This window comes from Neophocaena asiaeorientalis, unplaced genomic scaffold (genome assembly GCF_003031525.2).
Source record: "Neophocaena asiaeorientalis asiaeorientalis breed wild unplaced genomic scaffold, Neophocaena_asiaeorientalis_V1.1 scaffold259, whole genome shotgun sequence".
NCBI lineage: Eukaryota > Metazoa > Chordata > Mammalia > Artiodactyla > Phocoenidae > Neophocaena > Neophocaena asiaeorientalis.
This window is the reverse complement of record NW_020172985.1, coordinates 108,400-129,710: the sequence shown is the minus strand read 5'-3', so window position 1 is coordinate 129,710 and position 21,311 is coordinate 108,400. Positions and strand designations below refer to the sequence as shown.

General features: G+C 55.1%; 2 protein-coding genes across 8 annotated transcripts in view; one reads left to right on the top strand and one right to left on the bottom strand.

The window, feature by feature from the left end:
• UNC5A (unc-5 netrin receptor A) overlaps nucleotides 1-2,946 on the top strand; it is a 13,487-nt gene extending 10,541 nt beyond the window's left edge. The window contains 5 exon segments of the mRNA XM_024742158.1: nucleotides 101-339; nucleotides 469-618; nucleotides 703-867; nucleotides 1,480-1,658; nucleotides 1,900-2,946. Of these exon segments, the coding sequence (XP_024597926.1) occupies nucleotides 101-339; nucleotides 469-618; nucleotides 703-867; nucleotides 1,480-1,658; nucleotides 1,900-2,065 (899 nt within the window). The 3' untranslated portion in view covers nucleotides 2,066-2,946.
• Nucleotides 2,947-3,015: 69 nt separating this feature from the next.
• HK3 (hexokinase 3) lies at nucleotides 3,016-20,459 on the bottom strand. 7 transcript variants are annotated; one of them, XM_024742152.1, is made up of 21 exons: nucleotides 20,308-20,442; nucleotides 17,980-18,152; nucleotides 17,387-17,508; nucleotides 13,455-13,617; nucleotides 13,091-13,245; nucleotides 12,888-13,007; nucleotides 12,708-12,803; nucleotides 11,700-11,799; nucleotides 11,437-11,620; nucleotides 10,792-10,947; nucleotides 10,407-10,640; nucleotides 9,748-10,043; nucleotides 9,505-9,644; nucleotides 9,307-9,426; nucleotides 6,649-6,744; nucleotides 6,380-6,479; nucleotides 4,908-5,102; nucleotides 4,097-4,280; nucleotides 3,829-3,984; nucleotides 3,436-3,669; nucleotides 3,016-3,349 (listed from the first exon to the last, which is right to left on the bottom strand). In XM_024742152.1, exons 3-21 carry the CDS (start codon nucleotides 17,480-17,482, stop codon nucleotides 3,205-3,207), a joined length of 2,970 nt encoding a protein of 989 aa, XP_024597920.1. In that variant the 5' UTR covers nucleotides 17,483-17,508; nucleotides 17,980-18,152; nucleotides 20,308-20,442; the 3' UTR covers nucleotides 3,016-3,204. The 7 variants fall into 7 exon arrangements, 6 of the variants coding, with proteins under 6 accessions (XP_024597920.1, XP_024597919.1, XP_024597922.1 ...); XM_024742151.1 differs by lacking the exon at nucleotides 17,980-18,152 and having other exon boundaries at nucleotides 3,205-3,349; nucleotides 20,308-20,459; XM_024742154.1 differs by lacking the exon at nucleotides 4,908-5,102 and having other exon boundaries at nucleotides 3,205-3,349.
• Between the last annotated feature and the right edge of the window lie 852 nt (nucleotides 20,460-21,311).

Below are 21,311 nucleotides of genomic sequence, written 5' to 3'. Positions count from 1 at the left end.
TGCCTGGCCCTTGAGCCACGCCCCACCCCACCCCCCCAACCAGTCTCCGGCCACTCCTCAGAGCTGTGGTTGGCTGCGAGCTGACCCACCAGGCCCTGCCTGCAGGATGTGCTGCACCTCGGCGAGGAGGCGCCCTCCCACCTCTACTACTGCCAGCTGGAGGCCGGCGCCTGCTATGTCTTCACGGAGCAGTTGGGCCGATTCGCACTGGTGGGAGAGGCTCTCAGCGTGGCCGCGGCCAAGCGCCTCAAGCTGCTTCTGTTTGCCCCTGTGGCCTGCACCTCCCTCGAGTACAACATCCGAGTCTACTGCCTGCATGACACCCACGATGCACTCAAGGTACCTTCCAGCCCCACCCTGCCACAGGGAGGCCGGCTCTGACGGCTGACCACCCCTGGCCCTAGGGAGGAGCCAGTAGAGAGGGGCGCTCCCAGCCCCCAGGCCTGGCTGACACCTGGGACATTGCAGGAGGTGGTGCAGCTGGAGAAGCAGCTGGGAGGACAGCTGATCCAGGAGCCTCGCATCCTGCACTTCAAGGACAGTTACCACAACCTGCGCCTGTCCATCCATGATGTGCCCAGCTCCCTGTGGAAGAGCAAGCTCCTCGTCAGCTACCAGGTGCGGGCGCTCAAGGTGCTTGGAGCTGGGCACACCTGAGCTGGGCACACCTGATGCCACCTCTCTGTCACCCCCCACCCCCAGGAGATCCCCTTTTATCACATCTGGAATGGTACACAGCAGTACCTGCACTGTACCTTCACCTTGGAGCGCGTCAGCCCCAGCACCAGCGACCTGGCCTGCAAGGTGTGGGTATGGCAGGTGGAGGGCGACGGGCAGAGTTTCAACATCAACTTCAACATCACCAAGGTGGGCAGCACTGCCATAATGTGCTCCCCCACTGGGCCCACCCTGCCCACCTCCTAGAAACCGCTTGGCAGCTCCCTCCAGGTCTCCCAGGGAGGGAGGTGCAGATGCACATGCAGACAGATGCTGTTGGACTTGGGGAGGAGGAGATGGGAGCAGCAGGGAGAGGAGGGGGAGATGGAGCTGGCCTGGGGACCTCGGAGGACTTCCCTGAGGAGGGACTTTTACTGGGCCTGGAAGGATGAGTAAGAGTTAGACAGGCAGCAATGAGGGAACTGAGTGTGGAGGACAGAGGCAGTGAGAGGACAGCAGTGAGTTCTGAGTGATCAGCAGAGTTCTGCTGGTCAGCAGAGGGTGGCAGAGGTGACCTAGGGAGGAGTGATGGGGTGGGAAGGAGAATGAGGTCAGAAGGCTCCTCTGCTCACTGGCTGTGTGACTGTGGGCAGGTCACTGCACCTCAATGCTCCAGTGAGCAGGGCCCTGGCCCACCGGGAAGCAACAGTGCCCACGCTGTCCCCATGCCCTGAGGTTGTCCAGGCATTCCCCCAGCGTGAGGTAGCAGTGGGCTGGGCTGGGCAAGTTGTAGCGGTTACCTCCACCCCTCCCCACTTCCAGGACACGAGATTCGCTGAGCTGCTGGCCCTGGAGAGTGAAGGGGGGCTCCCAGCCCTAGTGGGCCCCAGTGCCTTCAAGATCCCCTTCCTCATTCGGCAGAAGATCATTACCAGCCTGGATCCACCCTGTAGCCGGGGTGCCGACTGGCGGACTCTGGCCCAGAAACTCCACCTGGACAGGTGGGTGGGAGATGGGCAGGGAGGGGCTGTGAAGGCCACCTGCAGTCCAGCCTGGGTGGAGAGAATGGTGGGGGGGAGGGCGGTGGACAAGACACACTCTGGGGCCTGTGCTCCAGCCACCAGCAGCTGGGGCATCCCCTTGGCTGAGTGAGGGGAGGCCCTGTCCTTGGGTGGTCTAGGAGGGTAGAGGCAGCAGCCTGAGGGAAGCCAGGCCACTGACGGGCTCCCCTCCCTTCTGCAGCCATCTCAGCTTCTTCGCCTCCAAGCCCAGCCCCACAGCCATGATCCTCAACCTGTGGGAGGCGCGGCACTTCCCCAACGGCAACCTCAGCCAGCTGGCTGCAGCAGTGGCCGGACTTGGCCAGCCAGATGCTGGCCTCTTCACAGTGTCAGAGGCCGAATGCTGAGGCCGGCGAGGCCCACAAAGCCTACACTCTCACCAGCTTTGGCACCCGCCAGGGACAGGCAGAAGCCACCACCGGGGGAGAGCTGTGTGGACAGGCCCCCTCCTGGCAGACGCTATCCCCTAACACTGACCCTTCAGACCCTGCCCGCACTCCTTCCCCTCCATGGCCTGCCTGGCCGGGCTGGCACTGCCACCTGCTCCGACTCTGCCCGGGGCCCAGGGTGGACAGTGCCTGGAGCCCGGGCTGGGCCCAGCCCATCTGTGTGTGTGTATGTGCGTGTGATGCTACCTCTCCTCCTGCCCCAGCCAGGGTACCGCATACACACGGGCATACATGCACACGATGGGCTTGGGACGTGGCCCCCGGAGCTCCTGCCTGAGCTGGACCTTATGCAAACATTTCTGTGCCTGCTGGGTAGGGGCACATCTGAGGGGCCTGGCTCCAAGCCTGTGGGACTGAGGGCCACAGCTGAACAGGGGGCGGCCCCTGGATTCAGGCACACAACTACCACACGGGCATGTGCCCATGCATGTCCCGTGTGCTCCTGTCACATGCATCCCCCCACACATGCATCTCATGCTGTACACCTGGAGGCTGCTCACGTCTCTCACACCCGGTGTCAGTCCACATCTGCCTCTCACATGCTGCCCTTCTCCCACCCACCCAGGGACACCCAACGGCTCCTCTCCGATCCCCCCCTGCCCCCAGCCACGAGGAGCCCTGCCCGATGAGGCGTGTGAATATGCAACGGGAGTCCCGGGCTGGACAATGGCGAGTGTGCGTGCCGTGGCGTGCCCGTTCTTGGGGCTGGCCGGTGCCCCCGTGCGGGGCCTGTCATGTGAAGCTTGTGCCCTGACTCTGTTTTAAGTGCATTCGTGCACTTACACTTGGCCTTATGTACACAGCCTTGCCCGGCCGCCAGGGCGCGTAGGGATTTTAGCGGACGTGAATGTAAATAAATTATATATATATATTGCTAACCCAAGTGCTACTTCTCTCAGGGAGAGCTAGGGGTCCAGGCCAGTGGCCATGGAGGGGGTCATACATGGCTGTTTTGGAAGTCCTGGGTGTCTGGACCTGGCTGGGGGACAGATGGGGTCCCAGCCCTGGTCCAACAAAGCTGGTTGCTGGAGACTTCTTCAGACACAGGTCATCTGGGCAAGGCGGCAGGCAACAGCGGTGACCAGGGCTGCACCTTTGCCGGACCCGTCCTCTGATTGCAGGAAGGTGACCACACAGCGAGGGGCCAGCTCCCGCACTGTGGCTGCCACCAGGCTGGAGAAGCTGTGAGGGGGAGAGGCCGAGGTAAGACCAGGTCAGCCGGGCTCCACCTGGCCATGCCTCCCTGCCCAGCCTGGCACCAGACTCACTGAGGGTGCAACTTGTAGAGGGTTCCATCCACCCCCACGGACACAGTCAGCTCTTCCAGGCCCCGGTTCTCACGGATCTTCTCCACCACGGCAGCCACACCTGCCCCACAAAGCTGGGCGGCCCTCTGGGACACAGCCTGGCACACCTCCAGGACCATCAGGGCATCATCTGAGGTCAGGGACAGCCCCAGATCCTCCAGGATGGCTCGGACCTGCCTCAGGGCCAGGCTGTCACTGGGGACAGGAGGGAATAGAGCACAGAGAGGCAAGATGCTGCATGAGCACCCCCTCTCATGGCTTTCTCGTCCTCTGGGTGCACCTCCCTCCAACCAGCATTCCACCCAACGATAGAGTCCTTCAGGAGGTGGAAGGAGATAATGCAGGCCTCAGCACCTTTCAATCTCAGAGAGAAACTTGGTCTTGAAGATGTCCCTGGTCTGAAGGCGCTGGGTCTGCTGGCCCCGGAAGAGAACTCCAAGGCTGGTCAAATGCAAGAGGGTGTGGCGGACAATCTCCCCCAGGTACATGCCACTGATCATCTTCTCAAACCTGCGTGAAAGTGTGTGTGCACACAGGGCAGGAGGCCCCAGCCCCGTGCCACCACCAGCCACATCACTGGTGCCAGCCACCACCAGTCACACCTGCCCAGCCCAACCCTCACCTCTGCTTGCCAGGGTTGATGGATGCCTGGTCCACACTTGCATCAAAACAGGTACTGAGCATGCTGAGAGAGCCATCGTCCCCAAAGGCACCCCACTCCATGTTGATGCACATGTGGCCTGAGTCCCCAGCCACACTTGCCACATTCCGGAGCTCCTCCATGTAGCAGGCATTGGTGCCAGTTCCTTCAGAGAGGCCAGATGGGGTGGAAGCCATTTACTGTTGCAGACAAGATCCCTCTGAGCCCTTCCCACCGAGATAGCAAAATCTGGGCTCATTTCCTACCTCTCCATCTCCCCATGCTCATTGGCCTGCCCGGAGCCCGGTCCTCCTTCCTTCCTCGCATCCCTTTTTCAGACCCTGCCACCATCAAGCCCCCCAGGACTCCACTACTTCCCCTACCAGCACCACCATCAGCGCATCTCCCATGCTACCCCAGGGTGCTCCCAAAATGCCCGTCATTCACATCATTCCCCTGAGAGATGTGTGACAGCCCCTGCTGTCACATGGGTGAGAGAGGCCCAAGCCTTCCTCGACTGGCCTTCCAGGTCTTTAGTCAAACAGTAGGTGCTGGGCCAGGAACCGGGGACATAAAAATGAGACACAAGGAGCTCCACAGTGGCCAGAGGTTGGGCAATGAGCAGCCAACTCTGATACTTCCTGTGTGTGCCCAAATAGAAGTGCAAAGAAAAGCATCATGGAACACCCAAGCACAGGTGAGTCTTCCTGCCTAGAAAGTCAGGAAAAGCTACAGAGAGAAAGTGACATTTGGATTTGACCTTGAAGCCAAGAAGCTTAGACAGAAGGCATACCCTGGGTAAAGGCTTTTCCTTCTTCTCCCCAACACACAGCCAGCTCTAAACAGGTTTGTTGGACCCTGGAATTACTCCATCCAGTTGTTAATTCACACAGCAATCTGGGCCTGCCTCTCTCGAGCATCTCCCGGTGCCAGACACTATGTTCAAGAAGCTCCCAGTCTCCTTCGAGGCTGCCACATACCTCCAGCTCTAAGAAACGGATGTCCAAGGAGCTATGGGGGTCCCTCCACCCCCTTCTAGCCAAATTCCTTTTCTTCTTTTCAAGGCTTTCTTTTCAAGTCTCACTTATGTCGGGACCCCTTCCTTTCTGATCTTGGCTTGTTCCCCTGGCATTTAGAGTCAGATTCAGCTCTCTCTGATGGCCACGTGCTCTTCTGGATTCAACCCTCACTAAACAGTCAGTTCCGAGAAGGCAGATATTTTCCCCTTCTTTATGTGTCTTCCTGTCCCTTCATCCAGCCCCCAACTGGCCACAGGAGAGGTGCTTAATAAAAACTTAGAATCTTGGGGACTTCCCTGGCGGTCCAGTGGTTAAGACTCCACACTCCCAATGCAGGGGGCCCGGCTTCGATCCCTGATCAGGGAACTAGATCCTGCATGCCACAACTAAGATCCCTCATGCTGCAACTAGAAAGATCCTGCGGGCTTCCCTGGTGGCGCAGTGGTTGAGAGTCCGCCTGCCGATGCAGGGGACACGGGTTCGTGCCCCGGTCCGGGAAGATCCCACATGCCGCGGAGCGGCTGGGCCCGTGAGCCATGGCCGCTGAGCCTGCGCGTCCGGAGCCTGTGCTCCGCAACGGGAGAGGCCACGACAGTGAGAGGCCCGCGTACAGCAAAAAAAAAAAAAAGATCCTGCGTGTCACAACTAAAGATCCCATGTGCCACAGCTAAGACCCAGCGTAGCCAAAAAAATAAATAAATATTAAAAATTTTAAAAAAAGACTTAGAATCTTGGACTATTCAAAGAACCATCTCAACTCATTCTCTGCACACACCCATCCCATCACTGGGGTCCCACCCAATTCCAAATACTCTGTAGGCCATGAGCCAGGCATAATGCTACACTTTGTCCCCTCCCATTTCATCCTCATAACCCCTTAAGATAGGCATCATTATTATCTCCACCTTAGAGATGAGGAAACTGAGGCTCTGGTGATTTGCCCAAGGTCATACCAGTGGAAGTGGCAGAGCTAGTATTTCCACCCAAATCTGTATGACTCAAAGCTCACATTCATTTAACAGACGGGCAAACTGAGGTTCAGAGAATTTAGATGACTGTGAGTCAGTAGCTAAGCTGGGCTAAACACCGAAGCTCCAGACCCTCAGCCCAACAGAGTGTTCCAGAGCCCCATTGAGTCAGGTAAGAGTGATGCCACATCCCCAAGGCCAGGGGAATGTTCAAATCAACAGGAGGCAGTAAATTAGCAACAGGCAGTAGGGGCACAAAACAGCAGGGCCCTCCTCACCTACGATGAGGCCAACCTCGCAATGGGGGTCCTCGTAGCCACAGGACATCATGGTCCCCACCGTGTCATTGACAATGGCAACCACATTCAGTTCCACTGCCTGCACACAAAAGGATGCTGCTAGTTGCTGGGCAACGTGGTCGTCACAGCAACTAGCACTGGACCCAGAGGTCTCTACTACAGAGGGCCCCCCACATCAGGCAGCGGGAGACCCTTTGCTGCCTTCAAGGCCCGTTACTCCAAAGCACCCCTGCAGGCAGACTACTTACCTGTCTGCGCCCGATGGCTTCCCGCAGCAGACACACAACATCTTGGCCCTCACAGTCAGATGCATTGAAACCCTTTGTCCAGTTCAGGAGGATGCCCTGGGGTGGGACCAAGAGGAAGCAGGAAGCTAGAGTTCCCTTGGAATCTCACTTTGCCTCCCCAAAGCCTGCATCCCATCAGAATGCAGTATATGATTCCCTCCCCACATAGGATTCTGTGCCTACTCTGTCATGCGATTAAGGGCCTTGCCTTCTGCCCCCTCCCAATTCCCCAGGAGGATTCCAGTGTGAAGAAACCTATTAATAACCATCCAACCTACGTCTTCTACTTTTAGTGCCAGAATGCTCAGATAGTTTGAGGGTCTGGCCATTTTAAGACATCTGCCCAGGGCTTCCCTGGTGGCGCAGTGGTTGAGAGTCTGCTTGCCGATGCAGGGGACACGGGTTTGTGCCCCGGTCCGGGAAGATCACACGTGCCGCGGAGCGGCTGCGCCCATGAGCCATGGCCGCTGAGCCTGCGCGTCCGGAGCCTGTGCTCCGCAACGGGAGAGGCCACAACAGTGAGAGGCCCGCGTACCGCAAAAAAAAAAAAGACATGTGCCCAGAAGGAATGGCCCTTTGTAATTGGGTTAGGAATTAACAGATCTGGTAAAATGAGTGCTGTGTGTGAGAAAGGGAAGGACAGAGAAGGCTCAGAGGTCCAAATAACAGCAGCGTCTGCTCTTCCAGAAAGAGCTAGCAAGAGTCACATGAAAGGAAGGAATTCTCAGAGTTAGGACGGAGCCGTGTCAATGGGAGATTCACATGCATGTTCCAGATACGAGTGAAGGATGAATGGAAAAGCCAGAAACCAGACACCTGGGCAGGACAGGAGGGGACAAGACAATTTACTGTGAGAAACTGGCCTTAAATTGTGAACTTAGTAATGGGGGCCTAGCTGTTCTTTTCTTATTGTGCTTCCTCTGAGGGAGAGGGCAGGGGAACTATTCCACCCACCGTTAGGAGAAAATGACTGCTCTGCCCAAAGTAGACGCATGGAGAGCAGGTCTGGGAATCTTTGGGGCAGGAGACTTTAGACATATTAACTGACATTTCCCCCAGTAATATTTCCTTTTATTCCTTTCCCCATAAAACCACAAGATAGAGTGTTCTGTGCTCATTGTCTCAAAAACAGAAACCAGAGAGAGTGAGAGTGAATGAGAGGGAGAGCCAGATCATGAGCAACAGCAAAGTTTCCCCACTCCCAGATGAGAGAAAGACCCCCTGGTTTGGGGAAGGTGAGGTGGGCAGGAGTTAGAGCCAGGTTCCAGATGGCTTCCTGAGAAAGATGTCCTAGGCCCTCCACCCTGGGCATGCCCCTGTGGGGAAGGGGAGGACACAGAAGGGATTTGGATAATCTGAGAACAGAGGCAGCCTCTGCCCTCCTTCCCCACGGAGGGGAAGGTAAGGTATCAAGGGAGTTGTCAAGACCCAAGAGAGCAAGATGCAGAGTCCAAATGGCTGGGGCCTGGACGTTTCCCCCACGTCCCAGGCTTGTCTGCACATTCTATACAGCAAAGGAGGGGCTCCCTACCTGGATAAGGGGATCCCTGAATTGATTACCATTAAGTTTTCACTCCTGAAAAGAATGTGGGCTCAACATAGAAATTAAATTCTGTTAGTAGGACCGTGTTTCCCGCATGCCTGATTTTGCACAGGATCCCACCTGCTTCTCACACCTTACAAGGAATAATCAAAAGGTGCCAGAATAACTCAGGCTGGAGGAAGCAGATGAGCAAAGAGACACTGCTGACTGCATGATCCAAAGGAAAGCAGAGCACAGAGGCCCGTGTCTGAGAGGTCAGAGCAGGAGCAGAGGGTAGGCGAAAACCATAGGAAGGCTGGTTGGAGTAGAGCAGGCAGAGCTTCCCAGAGACCACAGGTGTGGAAGAACCTGGTGGGCACCTTCAGGGCCAGCAAGCTCCTCATCACAGGAGCTTTTCAGCAGAAGTTGGGGGTGTTGAGGAGGAGATTCCTGGGAGCTTGGATCAGAGGTCTGGGAGGAGCCGTCTCCATGGCAGGCCTTAGGTGTGTGCATGAAAAGTCTAGCATTCCTGATGAAGGATGCAGAGGTGTGTGCTGAGTGGGTGTTGTGTCTAGACCTGTGCCTGCCCCTCTGCCAACCCCAACCAGGCCCTGAGAAGGATACCAGCAAGGCCTGGAATAGGAGAGAGGGCAAAGAAACCATGCAACCACAAGCCCCTTTGAGAGACAGAACAATCTGCTCCCTGCAGATACCCTCGGCATTACAACAGTGCTGTGGGTGAGACAGCCAGTGTGTCCTCTGGTCAGTCCCAGCCTTGGCCTGCACTGCTCCCAAGTGCCCAGACCTAATGCTGGCTCCACTCTCCTGCCCACTGGCAGCCCCCAGGGGTAACCATGTCCTTCTCCATCCCACGCCTTTTCATGGCCCTGGATTCCAGGCCATTTCACCGCATCCCATCCACCTGGGCACATCACATCTGGGGAAACTGAGGCTGGGTGCAGGCCCAGCCCAGCAGTGCCTCCACCCAGCCCTCTCCCTAGCCCAGGAAGCCCTCTCCAGGCCTCCTGCCCACTCCAAGAAGAGTATGTTGGTGGAAAGCCCCTGAGGATGGCTTCCCGCAGCCCTCCCTCTCTCACCTGGTCCAGGCCGAGCTGCATACATGGGAAGGAGAAGGTGAAACCCAGGGGGAGGCTCTGCCCACTCAGGCCCTGCTTCTCCTGGAAGTCCACGATGCAGTCCACAATGTGGTCAAAGAGCTGAGGGGTGGAGCAAGTCAGGGAGTAGGCCACTTGGCCCTTCCCCGTCCCCTGACATCAGCTCCAGGTTGTGGGTACCTGCTGCCCAGAGCCCTGGGCCACGCACTCCGGGATGGAGTAGATCTGGCTGGTGATTTGCACACCTCCAGTGGCCACACGCACCAGGAGGACCCGGAAGTTGGTGCCCCCCAGGTCCAGGGCCAGGAAGTCCCCACGCTCTGTGGGGCAGAGACCCTCAGTGCCAGGTCAAAGCTGGAAGCTCCACCCCCACACATGCTGTGACCCCCAGGAGCCCATGTCCCATTCAGGCCAAGTCTTTACCACTGCCATCAGGCGTGTCCCGGATGTAAGTGGGCAGCATGCGGAGGGAGGAGGCTTCCCCTTGGAGTCCCTTGGCCATGGCCTCTCGCATCTGTGCCTGCACTGCTGCCAGCTGCTCACGGGTCAACCGGAATGGTGCCAGGGTCTCCTCCAGCAGGCACCGGTGGGCAGCCAGGCGGGCAGCCACAGCAGTCACCATTGCCACACCCTGGCCGCCCCCGTCCACAGAGGGTATGAAGGAGACATCACATTCGGGGGCCAGGAGCATCACTGTCTCCTGCAGGATGCTGAGGAACCTACACAGACACACATCAGGTGCACCCTGGCTTGGCACCTGGCTTGCGGAAGCCCTGGGCTCTGCAAGGGCTTGCGGAAGCCCTGGGCTCCCTCACTTCAAATCAATTCAATTCTAAACCCATCTATGCACCAACCATACGCCCAGTGCCCCCAGTGACACCCTCCCTTGCACAACCAAGAGAAGCCTCTTTCTCTCCTCTGACCTCTTCTGGCCTCCCCAGCCCCTTGTCCTCACTTTGCTTGGGTGCCATTCATACCCATCGGCTTGCATCAGTGGTACCAGAGTGCCCTCTGGGTGTGTATCACAAACACACACTTGTTCCTGCTACCTGCTAACACAGGATCATCTGTATTCCCAATACCTGGGGTGTCGCTCAAACACTCGGCCTCCAGTGGCCACAGCGATCTGAAGTGTCTGCTGCTCCCGGCTGTGCTGGAGACGGGAGAGGACGGCAGCCAGGGCAGCTGCACAGAGCTGGGCAGCCCGCGTGCACACAGCCGCACATACGTGCTGCACGAACTCGGCATCTGAGGCCCTTGGGTTCAGGCCCAAGTCCTGCAGGATAGCGTGCACACGGGCTGCCCCAGCAGAGGGACTGGCGGGGACAGGGTGCTACTTTGGGGCTGAAGTAGCCCCAAAGCTCCCTGCCCCCACCAAAGCTCCATGGCTACCTCAGGGAAAGAGCATCCTCCCCATTCCCAAGTCAAGAACCCCTCTGTCGCAGCCCACTCGCCTCCCGCACTCACTCCTCCATCTCAGCCACATGTTCCAGGAGGATGCCGCCTTGCCTTAGCAGGGCAGGAGAGGTGTAGCCGCCAAAGAGGACCCCGCACCGGGCCAGGTGAGCCAGCACCAGCCGCACCAGCTCACCCAGGTACAGGCCCCCGATCATCTTCTCAAACCTACAGGCAGGAAGGGTGGCTGGACAGAGCCTTTCCTAAGCCCTCAGCCCACCTGGCCCCACCTCCAAGAACTCCCAAAGAGAGGTCACTTTCTTTGCGGTCCCTGCTGAAGGGTCCAGAAGCAAATGGCCTCCTAGGAGACAGTTGGGTGTTTACCCAGACCCCACTGCCCCCTCTGGCTTAGATTAGGTTCATGGGGGCTCCTGGAGGGTAGAAGGACCCAAGGAGGGTAGGAGACTCTTTGCTTGGCTACTCTCAATCCCAACCCCTGCCAGAGCTGGCCAGAGTCAGGAATAAGGGAGGGCCAAGAGTTAAAAACTCTTCGTTCTAGAACCCATTCCTTCTTTGAGCCTGGCCAGGGCCCCCCAGGATGCAACCTGGAGAGCCTAGGAGCAAACGAGAGGGAGGGGCCTAAGGGCTGGAGTACAGGGACAACAGAGCGGGAGGGGAACAAAGCAGTGATGGGGCTAGAGCAGAAGGTTAGGCCACCTCTGGGCACCCAGATTCAGAGACTCGTGGTCCAGGGTGCGGTCGAAGATGGTCAGCACTGGCCCCAGGGCCCCATCATCACTGAAGGAGCCCCACTCGACGCTGATGCAGACTCGGCCCCGGTCCTCGTCTAGCACTGCCACATGCCGTGCCTCTTCCATGTAACACGCATTGGTGCCAGTGTCTGGCAGGGACACCCCATCAGGGCCTGTCCACCAGGCCTCCAGACCCTCCATCCACCATCACAAATGCCTGTGACTCACCTACAACCAGCCCAACTTCACATGGCCCGACCCCTGGCTCGCAGCCCATCATGGTGCCCACTGTGTCATTCACCACGGCAACTACATCGATGCTGTAGGTCTGGACAACAGAGAGGACAGAGGTCAGGGAACCTGGGGAATGGGCAGGGCTGGGGCCCTGGCTTTGACGGAGACACACAGAGTCCTTGAAATGCGTGTCCGCATGCCCCACACATTTGCGTCACATATGCTCTAGGCCTTCCCACCCTATAGAGGATTTTCCTCCCATCCCACGCCTGCCCCTTGGCTCCTCTGCCCCCAGCTCAGGCCCTGGAGGTCTCAGGGGCTCTCAGCCTCAGCCATCACTTCCAGAACACCAGTGCTCCCCACAGGACCAGGACAAGGGTGAGCAAACATGTCACCTTGAAGGCTATGCTGTAGACACCTCTCTTGCTCACCCTGGTCCTGGCCTGGCTCCCCAAGCCTGCTCCTCTCAGCCCTGACTTCCAGCTACTCACACAGCACCCGTGGTGGTTAGTCGGCACAGATCCAGAGTGGCCTTTCTCAGGCATCCAGACTTTTGAATATGCCCTTCTCTGAAATCAGACCTTCATCCCCTGCCCCAGCTTATGCACCTGGCAAACTTCTCCTTCAAGTCTCTGCTCAAGTCGTAGTACACCCTTCCCTGTGCTCCCACAGTCATCGGAACCACATTCTCAACAGGGACAATCTTTTACTGGAATGCTTTCCCCACTAGACTTGTGAGGTCCCTGAGGACAGGGTCAAGTCTTTTCATCTTTGTTTCCCCCTACAGTCCTGAACGTTTATTTGACCTTTCTTAGCTTCAGTCTCCTTACCTATAAAATGAGAATGGTAGCAGCATTTACCTGAAGGTTACATGGATAAAGGGTATAAACACAAGAGGAAAGCAGGCTCTCCCAGAAGCATAGGGACAGCCTACATGTGCTGGGCCCAGGCCCAGGCCCAGGCCACATGGGCATCCCTCCCTGCTCCCCTTCCTCTACTCACTCCCTGCCTCTGGATGGCGTCTCGTAGCAACTGGACCACATCCTGGCCTTCCACACCACTGCACCTAAAACCTTTGGTCCAGGAAATGAGGGTGCTCTGGAGGCAGAAAATTCAGGTCAATCCTCCAACAACCTTCATGGGGCTGCAGCCCCTCCACCCACTGTCCCTGTAGCCACTCACCTTGTCCAGCCCTGTCTGGTGACAAGGGAAGGAGAAGCTGAACCCAAGCTGCAGACCCTGATTGCCCACGGGGAGCGCATCCAGAAACTCAGATAGGCAGCGGGCGGCAAAGTCAAAGAGCTGTGGGGTGGGTTGGGGGCTTAGCTCTGCCCACTGGAGCCCCAGCTGCCCCCGGGCCCAGAGCCTGTGCAGTGAGTGCTCACCTGCTGACCAGGACCCAGCATCACCTCTTGGGGGATCACAAACTCCTGGCTTCGGGGCTCCACCTTGTGCCCCTCAATGCCCATCAGGGTCACCCACAGAACACGCAGTGAGGCCCCTGTGGCTCCCAGTTCCAGCACCACGAAGTCTCCTTGCTCTGTGGGAAAGCAGGTCACAGAAAGGCACGCAGCTGGTGAGACCAAGCCCTCTTCTTCCCAGAAACATTCCCAAGGCCTGTGAAGTCTCATCAAGGGACCTTAGAGATGGGGACCTTAGAGATGGAGAAAGGGGTAAGGAACTCCCCCCTTCCCCAGATCAGAACCCTCTTACCAGTCCTGGCCACCCATGTTAGTCTATACCACCCACCAGTGCCATGTGGGGTAGACCCCACATATGTGGGCAGCATCCGGACAGCAGGGGCAGGGCTGGCCTGCCCCTTAAGGGCCTGCTCCATGGAGTCCAGGAGGCTGATTTGGATCTGCCGCAGCTGTGCCCCTGTCACCTTGAACTGCTGCAGGCATTCCTGTACCTGAGGAGAAACAGGCCGACATCTGGGCAGGAGCCCTGTTGGCCTAGTGAAGTTCCCCCACTCCAAACAGGACAGAGGCCAGCCTGGCCCAGTTCATACCTCCCTTCCCTAGCCCAGACCAGCACCCCTCCCTTAGCTTCCCCAGGGGCTGGCCTGAGCCCTGCTTGAGCCCACTGTGAGCCTTGCTGAGCTCCCCAGCACCTGCCCAGCCTCACTCCTCGCCTCTTCACACACTGTGGCTTTCTTGCTGCTCACAGCCTACACCAGCTCCTGCACCCTCAGAAAGCTCCTTTCTGGTGGGAAGACCCACCCACTTCCTCCTGCTCCATTCCCTTGTGGATCCTTTCAGCTCCTTCCAACCCCCTCTACTTCTTTGAATTCAGGGCTGGCAAGACCTCTCCCCTGTCATCCCACCAGTGATTTGCCCTGGTTCCCCAGGACCCAGAGCCGAGCTGCTCAGTGAATTGTTGTTAGATGAGCAAATGAATGAACAAATGTGTGGATGAACTTCAGGTTCAGGGGCTTCCCTCTTCCGATACACTCCACTCTGGAGCCTGAGCAAGCCCAGCCAGGAGAGTTTGGGGGCCACACCATGGAGGACAGTCCTCCCACAGTTGGCCATCCTTCACACAGACATTGACTGAGCCCCTAATATGTACCCAGCACTATTCTAAGCACCATACACTGCACAGCCAGCTGAGTCTGCTCTTGTGGAACTCAATTCCAGTGTAGGGGGCAGAAAATAAGCACAGAAACATGTAATATGGTTCTGGTAGTACTGGTAGAAAAGAAAGGCAGAGATAGAAGTTCAGGAGTGACCAGGAGAGGAAGAGGTATTTTTGGATATTGGTCAGGGAAGGTCTCCCCGTGGAGGTGACCTAAATGAAGGAAAGGAATGAGACATTTGAAGATATGGGGGAAGAGCACAAAGGGTTTTTCTTCAGAGCAAGGGGATGGATTTTGGGGAAGGCTGGCCAGGCGCAGATCAGAGTGAAGGGAGTGGCGGGCAAGACAGGGAAAGCAGAGGATGGGACAGCAGGTTCTTTTCCAGCAGAAGCTTGAGTTGGGGGAGCTTAAGAAAAGCTCCAGTATCTCACTTCTGTGTGGAAACCTCCCTGGGACAACCCTCTGGCCTGTCCTTCAAAGAGGCCTCAGCAGCCTCCCTGGGTTTTTCAGAGGGTCCCAGCCCCCGACTCCATTCTTCCAGGCTTAGCCTTTCCCGGGTCCCCACTGCCTGTCTCATAGGAATTCCATTCCTATGACCCGCTACCCCACACTGGGCCCATATCTATAAAGTACCACTCAGGCACCTGGATAAGGAGGCAGGGAGAGCCAGGGAGGAGAGGCTGCCAACTGAGGGAGATGGGGGCGACTCAGTCCCACCCCTGCTTTAGGAAAAGAATGGGAAACAGATCCCTAAGGAGGCAAATGATCCTAACTGGAGTCCAGATGTTCAGTTCCATATTCACATTACTGCTTCCAGTAGCCATGCATGCTAGGAGGAGCTATTCCTGAGTCACACATGAGGAAACTGAGGCTCAGAGAGGTATAGTCATCTGCCTAATCCAAGCAGCTATTAAGGGGCAGAGCAGGACTTGAACCCAGATCTGACTGCAGAGATGTTTCCACATAAATGTGAAGCCTTATAAAAACTAATAAAAACACCTGAAAAGAACCCAAAGCTGATGAAGTTTGCAGCAAAGAAACCCCCACAGGACATGGGATGAGAAAACTGAAATCTGAGTCCTTGCCCTGCCACTTCCTGGCTATGTGGCCCTGGGCAAGTTAAACTTCTTTCTGACATGGTAAGACTTAACAAGAGAATAACAATACTCAAAAGCACCCAGGAGCCATGTCTTGTTCATGGCTGTATCTCAGGGCCACAAGGAGTGGCTGGCTCTCAGGATTTGTTGACTAAGTGGTTACGGTGGCATAAGAAAGGGGATAATGTATGTGAAAGTGTAAAGTGCTGTTCAGATGTGAGGGGTGTTTTATTATTGCTTAATGACAACATCAGAGTTACGGAGAAGTCAGTGGCTTGGGTAGATCGATGTTTTTCTTCCTTTTCCTCCCAGCTGCAGTGAGAGGTGCAAGAGGAGTGACTATGAGATGGCAGAAGCCTCAAGAAACACAGGAGGACTTCCCTGGCTGACGCTGGTGAGCGCACAGCAGACAGGATAAGCTACTGGAGTCTCCCCTCAACCCCCCCCCAAGAAGAGTGGGGAGAGACCTCAGCCAGGAGAGTGAGGAGCAAAGCATTAGAGAGAGGGTGGATTCAATGCGGCCTCAATGCTGGATCCTTTGACCAACTTGCTGTGTCCGTCAGTCAGGGCCCACCTCATCTCTCTGAGCAGGTTTTCTCCTCTGTCAAGCAGGAACAAAAATAGCACCCACTTCTCAGCGATGTTTTGAGGACTGAGAAGACAGTAGATGTGAAGGGGTGAGACAGTGGCTGGCCTATAGGACATGGGTTCCCTTTCCTCAGAGCACAAGGTAAAACTAGCCTGGGGAGCCTGACTCCATGACCCCTCTGGTGACAAAAAGAGTCCTGGCAGAAGGCACCAGGAAGGGACTCAGATGGGACTGGGCTCCGACTACACGTGGTTCTTAGATCCTCATGGGAAGGGGAGCTGAGGTTGAAGCCTGCAGTGCTGAGTGGGGGCCCAAGGCCACAGGAAATTTGGCATCCATGTGAAGTTCCCCCAAAGCTGAAGAGAATTGTCTTTAAACTGCAGGTGTGTGCAATAAAGCCAGCAGGGTGGGTGTGGGACCAGCGCCAGAGTCTCAAGAGAGTGGTGTAAAGTGAAAGAGGTGATGGTGGCAGGCCCTAGAGCAAGCCCTGGCAGGGCAGGCACAGCGGCACAGTCATTGCACCCTTCTGTGGCCCAGCTAGGGGTTGTGCACAGAAGAAATGTTTACAGGGTCTGGGGCAGACGTTGGACAAGGGTAAAGTGGGAGCAAGAAATGCAGTGAGGAGTGACGCCCCTCTCGTCTGGGCAACAAGCCAAATCAAGCAGGTTTCAGAATGGGCTGGAAAGCTAAAGAAACTGCAGGGAACAATACAAGAACCCTTTCGTGGATGCCTCCTCTGTGCAGGTCCTGTATCTCCATTAGCTCACTTAATCCTCCAGGGGTGGGAGGATTAGACTTTATTTTCCTCCATTTTCAGTTTTGACGAAATAGAGACGAAGAGATGTGAATTGACTTACCCGAGTGTTTCCTGCTAGAGGGTGTGGTAGGCAAGGGCTTCTAAATCTTGGTCAAGATGACAGAAAAAAGAGAAATTCACTCTGAGCTAACCTGAGGCACAATAACCTTGCTGCACAACCTCCAAGTTGAGTTCAGTACTGAAATTCTCTCTGTGTGCCTGACTTCAGTGGCCGTGTTGAGGGGTGAAAGATGTGCAGGAATGACTTGAGAAGTGGGAGAAGGAAGGGCTTCAAGAACACAGCTTTCTACAAGAAAAACCCTGGAGGGTCCTTTCTAGACTCTGGAGATGAAACACCTCAGCTCAAGCTCCTGTCACGCCTTAAACTCAAGGTACGTCACCTCTCTAAGCCCCCTTCCTCGCCTGTAAAATGAGGAGATAATCCTCACCTTGCAGTGGTGTGGAGCCTTGAAGGAGAAAGCTACTAGATCAGATATGAAAGGCTCAGTAAACAGGAAAGGGCTGCATGGGTGTGAGCCAGTGGCCGCATGGCATCTTCTGCTGCTCCTGCTCTTGACAGCCTTGAATAGGCACGAGACAGGAACCCAGCGCTGAACTTACCAGCTCAGAGCTGTTTGAGGGGCAGGGCAAGCCTTCTTGGGGGCAGCTGGGGGCTCCTTCCCGTTGCTGCAACCCCAGAGACCCAATGGAGTCCATGTGGTTCCACGGTGGGGGGTGACCTCCTATGGGAGAAAAGGGTTCCCGGGTGAACCACGTACTCCACAGGTTGTGATGAACCTCGGAGGCTGTGATACAGACCCTTAACTTTCTTCCTTCTGAAGGGGACCAGGAAGGAAGATGTGGACAGAGCTCAGAATCTCTGACCATCAAAATCCTTTAGTAAACAACCAGAAAGCCCTCATTTTCCAGAGCATGTACAACAAAAGAGCACTGGGAAGGCTAATTTCTAATCCCAATGCCATTCATTCAGTCATTCATTCACATTTACCAGTCCCTAATGCCTAATGTGCCACATGCCAGGGTACAGACAAAGCAGACCTAGGCCACACCCTCAGGGACCTCACAGCTTTACCAATAATCACAGTATGACTGACACAGGCAGTGACAGAGATGGACTTGCTGCTGTACTTGGGAGTTCAGGGATGTGCTAAAGGTTTGGAGCAAAGGCTGTGAGGTAAGGAGGGGCCAAAGACCTGCTGGAGAAGCAAACAGGCTGGCTTGGCACCTTCATGCCAAGTTAAGGTGTGCAAATTTCACGCTGAAGAGAGAAGTGGACGGGGTGGATCTGTGCTTCAGAAAGGGGTTCCGCTAATGCCATGACTTTGGGCAAATCATCTATGATTTCTTTGCATTTCAGTTTCTTCATCTGTAAAAAACAGAAGATAATATCTACCTTCACAAGGCTGTCATCAGAATTAAAAAGAGTAACAACAGGGAAAATGCTTTGGGAACTGTAATGTGCAACATAAACGTCAGGGTGGGTTTTGGAAGGTGGGATGATGCTGAGCTGAAAGAGCCCTGTGCTCATAGCTGAGGGTGCAGCTCCTCACAAAGCAGCCACACCAGGTCTCTCCATCTCAAGGCCTACTTTATTTTCATCTACATATAAATAAAATGGGGACCAGGAAGTTTCCAAAGGAGCCTTCAATGATTCAGGTGCCCTGCAGGGGTGGAAGAAAAGGGAAATGCAATGGAGGGCCCAAGATGGGCAGAAGGCATCTGGCTACTGAATTATTCCCTCTCCTCCTTTAACAGCAAAACTTCAGGAAAGCTACCTTCCCACCTCTGCAACCCCTCCCCACCTGCCACTCCCCTCATGTCCATGAATTTGCCCTCCCCATGGCCACCTATGATCTCCTGACTGCCCAATACCAGCCTTTTCCTCAGTCCCCATGCTTTCACCCTCTCTCAGGCATGCAAAGCCATGAGAATTCTCTTCACTGCGAAATTCTCTTCTCCCTTGGCTGCAACAGTCAGTCTTCCCTGGGCCTCCTTCCTGAGTCTCTCATAGTCTGCGTCAATAACTCCTTCGCTCCTCTCCTCTTAAACAATGGGGCTCCCAAGTTTCTGGCCATAGTCTGCTTCTCCACACTCCCTCCTTATCTCACTCATCCCCAAGGTTTGATTAAAACCTGTGTGAAGGTTCCCAAATCTACCCCTGTCCTGAGCCAAATCTCAAATTCCAATGGTCTGTTAGCATCTCTGGATGCTAGAGAAGCCTCCTCAAACTCAACGGTCAAAGCCACATTCATTTCCTCCTTCACTTTTCCCCACGAAATTCTTCCCATCCTTCACCTTGGCTGGAGGCATTCACGTTGCCGCTATACATCCCTGACCCTCACTTCCTCTACACAAGTTCTCAGGCTGAAAGAGCTGAGAGCGGAAAGAGCTCCCATGTGTCTCCACCTCCCAGTTTCCACAGCCACTGTCCTAGACCTTCCACCCATCTGATTATTCCAACAGCCTCCTAATTGATATTTGTGCTCCCATGTGGCCATCTCGCCACCTTACCCACACCAAACATGTTACCAGAGTGACTGTGCAAAAATAGATTTTATCATGTCATTCCCCACAATGTGAAGTAAGCCGTCACACTGTGATGGCTTCTACTGCAGAAAAAGAAAAGTTTTGTGACTTTGCAACCCCCTCACACTGTCCTCAACCCAAGCTTCCTCGCTTGCTACTCCCCTTCATATTCCAGCCACATTGACTATGAGCTTCATCCTGTCTCCTGCTGTCCAGCCTTCGTTCACAGCCTTCCCTGGAATTGCTGTCTGAGTCATCTCTGCTTCTTCAATGCCCAGCACAAGGGCTTGAAATAGGTAGGTGCTAGTACAGCTTTGAAAAATTGAGAGGTGGGGAGTTCTTATTCAGAGAAGCAAGAAATCAGTTTCCAAAAAATCTCCCCAAAGTCACATATACCTACACTCAGTTTCTGTCACATCTGTCAAACATATGTTCCATATATGTTAGAAGTCTGTTTTGAGGATAAAATGGGATAACTGAGGCAATTACCTTTGGGAGGGGCCTAGGGCTACACACATGGTGAGATTTCACTCTCCTTTCGAGGCCCAGCCAGCTCAATCACTCATTCACTCTTATTCATTTCTTCTTCTATTCATTTATTCAGCACTTCTACATACCAGAGACTGAAGCTTCCCCCAAGTAACCCCAGTATTTACACTCCCAGTAAATGTATTCATTTCTGTCTCTTCCAGCTGAGAGTTCCTGTGGGGAGGGACATGTCTCCCATATCACTAGATCCCCAGAACCCAGCCCAGGGTCTGGGGATGTTTGAATAACTGTGGGCCTCTTGGCTTAATTCAGCTGAATCAGCTACATGGAACGAGCCTTCCTTCTGAAAGGTATCCCAGGACCTCTGCTGAGGTTAGGAACCACTATCGAGGACCAACCAGCTTAGCCTTTCCAGCCTCCACTCATCCAGGATGGACTAAGCAGGAGAGATGAGGGTAAGGAAGGGGCTAGAGCTGAGGCAGGCAGGAATTAGAGGAGAATCTTACCTGGGAGAAGCAGCAGTTGGTCACTCTCCTCAGACCTCGGCTCTTCTCTCTCAATGAGACGTCCCACTGAACTGCTTTGTACTCAAAAGTGAAACTCACGAGTAATCTGACTTATAATGTCACCAAGCCCCACCCTCTCACTAGACACCAGCTAATTCAGGAAGGTGCACTTCCCTCTGAGTCTGCCCTAAGAGGAGGCCAGGTTAGGCAGGGCCATGGTGCAAACTTAAGCAAGATCGCCACAGGAAGTTGGGAGTCCTGAAGTGGGTCAAGGAGCCTGGGATATCCCCTCTGCAATGCTGGGAGCTCCATCCATTTTACAAACACTCAGAGTCCGCAGTGGTTCACCCCTGGAAAGGAGCTAGAATAGCCTGGGAAATATGTAGTCCAATGGACAATTTTCCAAAATGTGTAACGACTTACTAAATGAACAGAAGGCGATGTGGAAGCACAAGAGGAAGAGGCTAACTCTGCCCCAGAGTGGGCAGAAGTTGAGGAAGCTGAGCCCTGAAGGAAGAGTGGCAGTATGTCCTCACATGTACAAAATTGTGGAGCATAAGGCACCTTCATGGAATTGGGGAACAGCTCCAAGGACCTCAAGAGGATACATGTAGGTGAGGACACATGGTGGGAGAGGAGGCAGCCAGGCTGTGGAGTTCAGCCTTTAGTCTACAGGCCAAGGAGGAAGAGTAGGTTCACACCATGGGGCTTCTCTACTAGAAGGGGAAGAGGAATCTCAGCTGCAGTGGGGCTGTTGGCCACCAAGCTGGTTTCCCTGAACTAGTCTTCTTGAATGTACAGAAAGTTGGGGTAACACTGTGCCCACTCCTGTGGTCTAAATACTTCTGTTTCCTTCCCACCTAACCCTTATGTTGAAAACCTAATGCCCAAGGTGACGGTATTAAGAAGTGGAGGTGATTAGGTCATAAGGGTGGAGCCCTAATGAATGGGATTAGTACCCTCATCAGAGGCCCCAGACGGCTCCCTTGCCTCTTCTGCCATGT

Bases quoted from the DNA above. Each gene is read 5' to 3' on its own strand.
- HK3 (XM_024742151.1), bottom strand. From the start codon at position 17,482: ATGGACTCCATTGGGTCTCTGGGGTTGCAGCAACGGGAAGGAGCCCCC. The intron at 10,948-11,436 runs GTGGCCTAACCT...TCCTGCCTGTAG, and splicing joins CTGAATCTGGGTGCCCAGAG to GTTTGAGAAGATGATCGGGG. The intron at 5,103-6,379 runs GTGAGGAGGGCC...TCCGTTTCTTAG, and splicing joins CGAGGTTGGCCTCATCGTAG to AGCTGGAGGTATGTGGCAGC.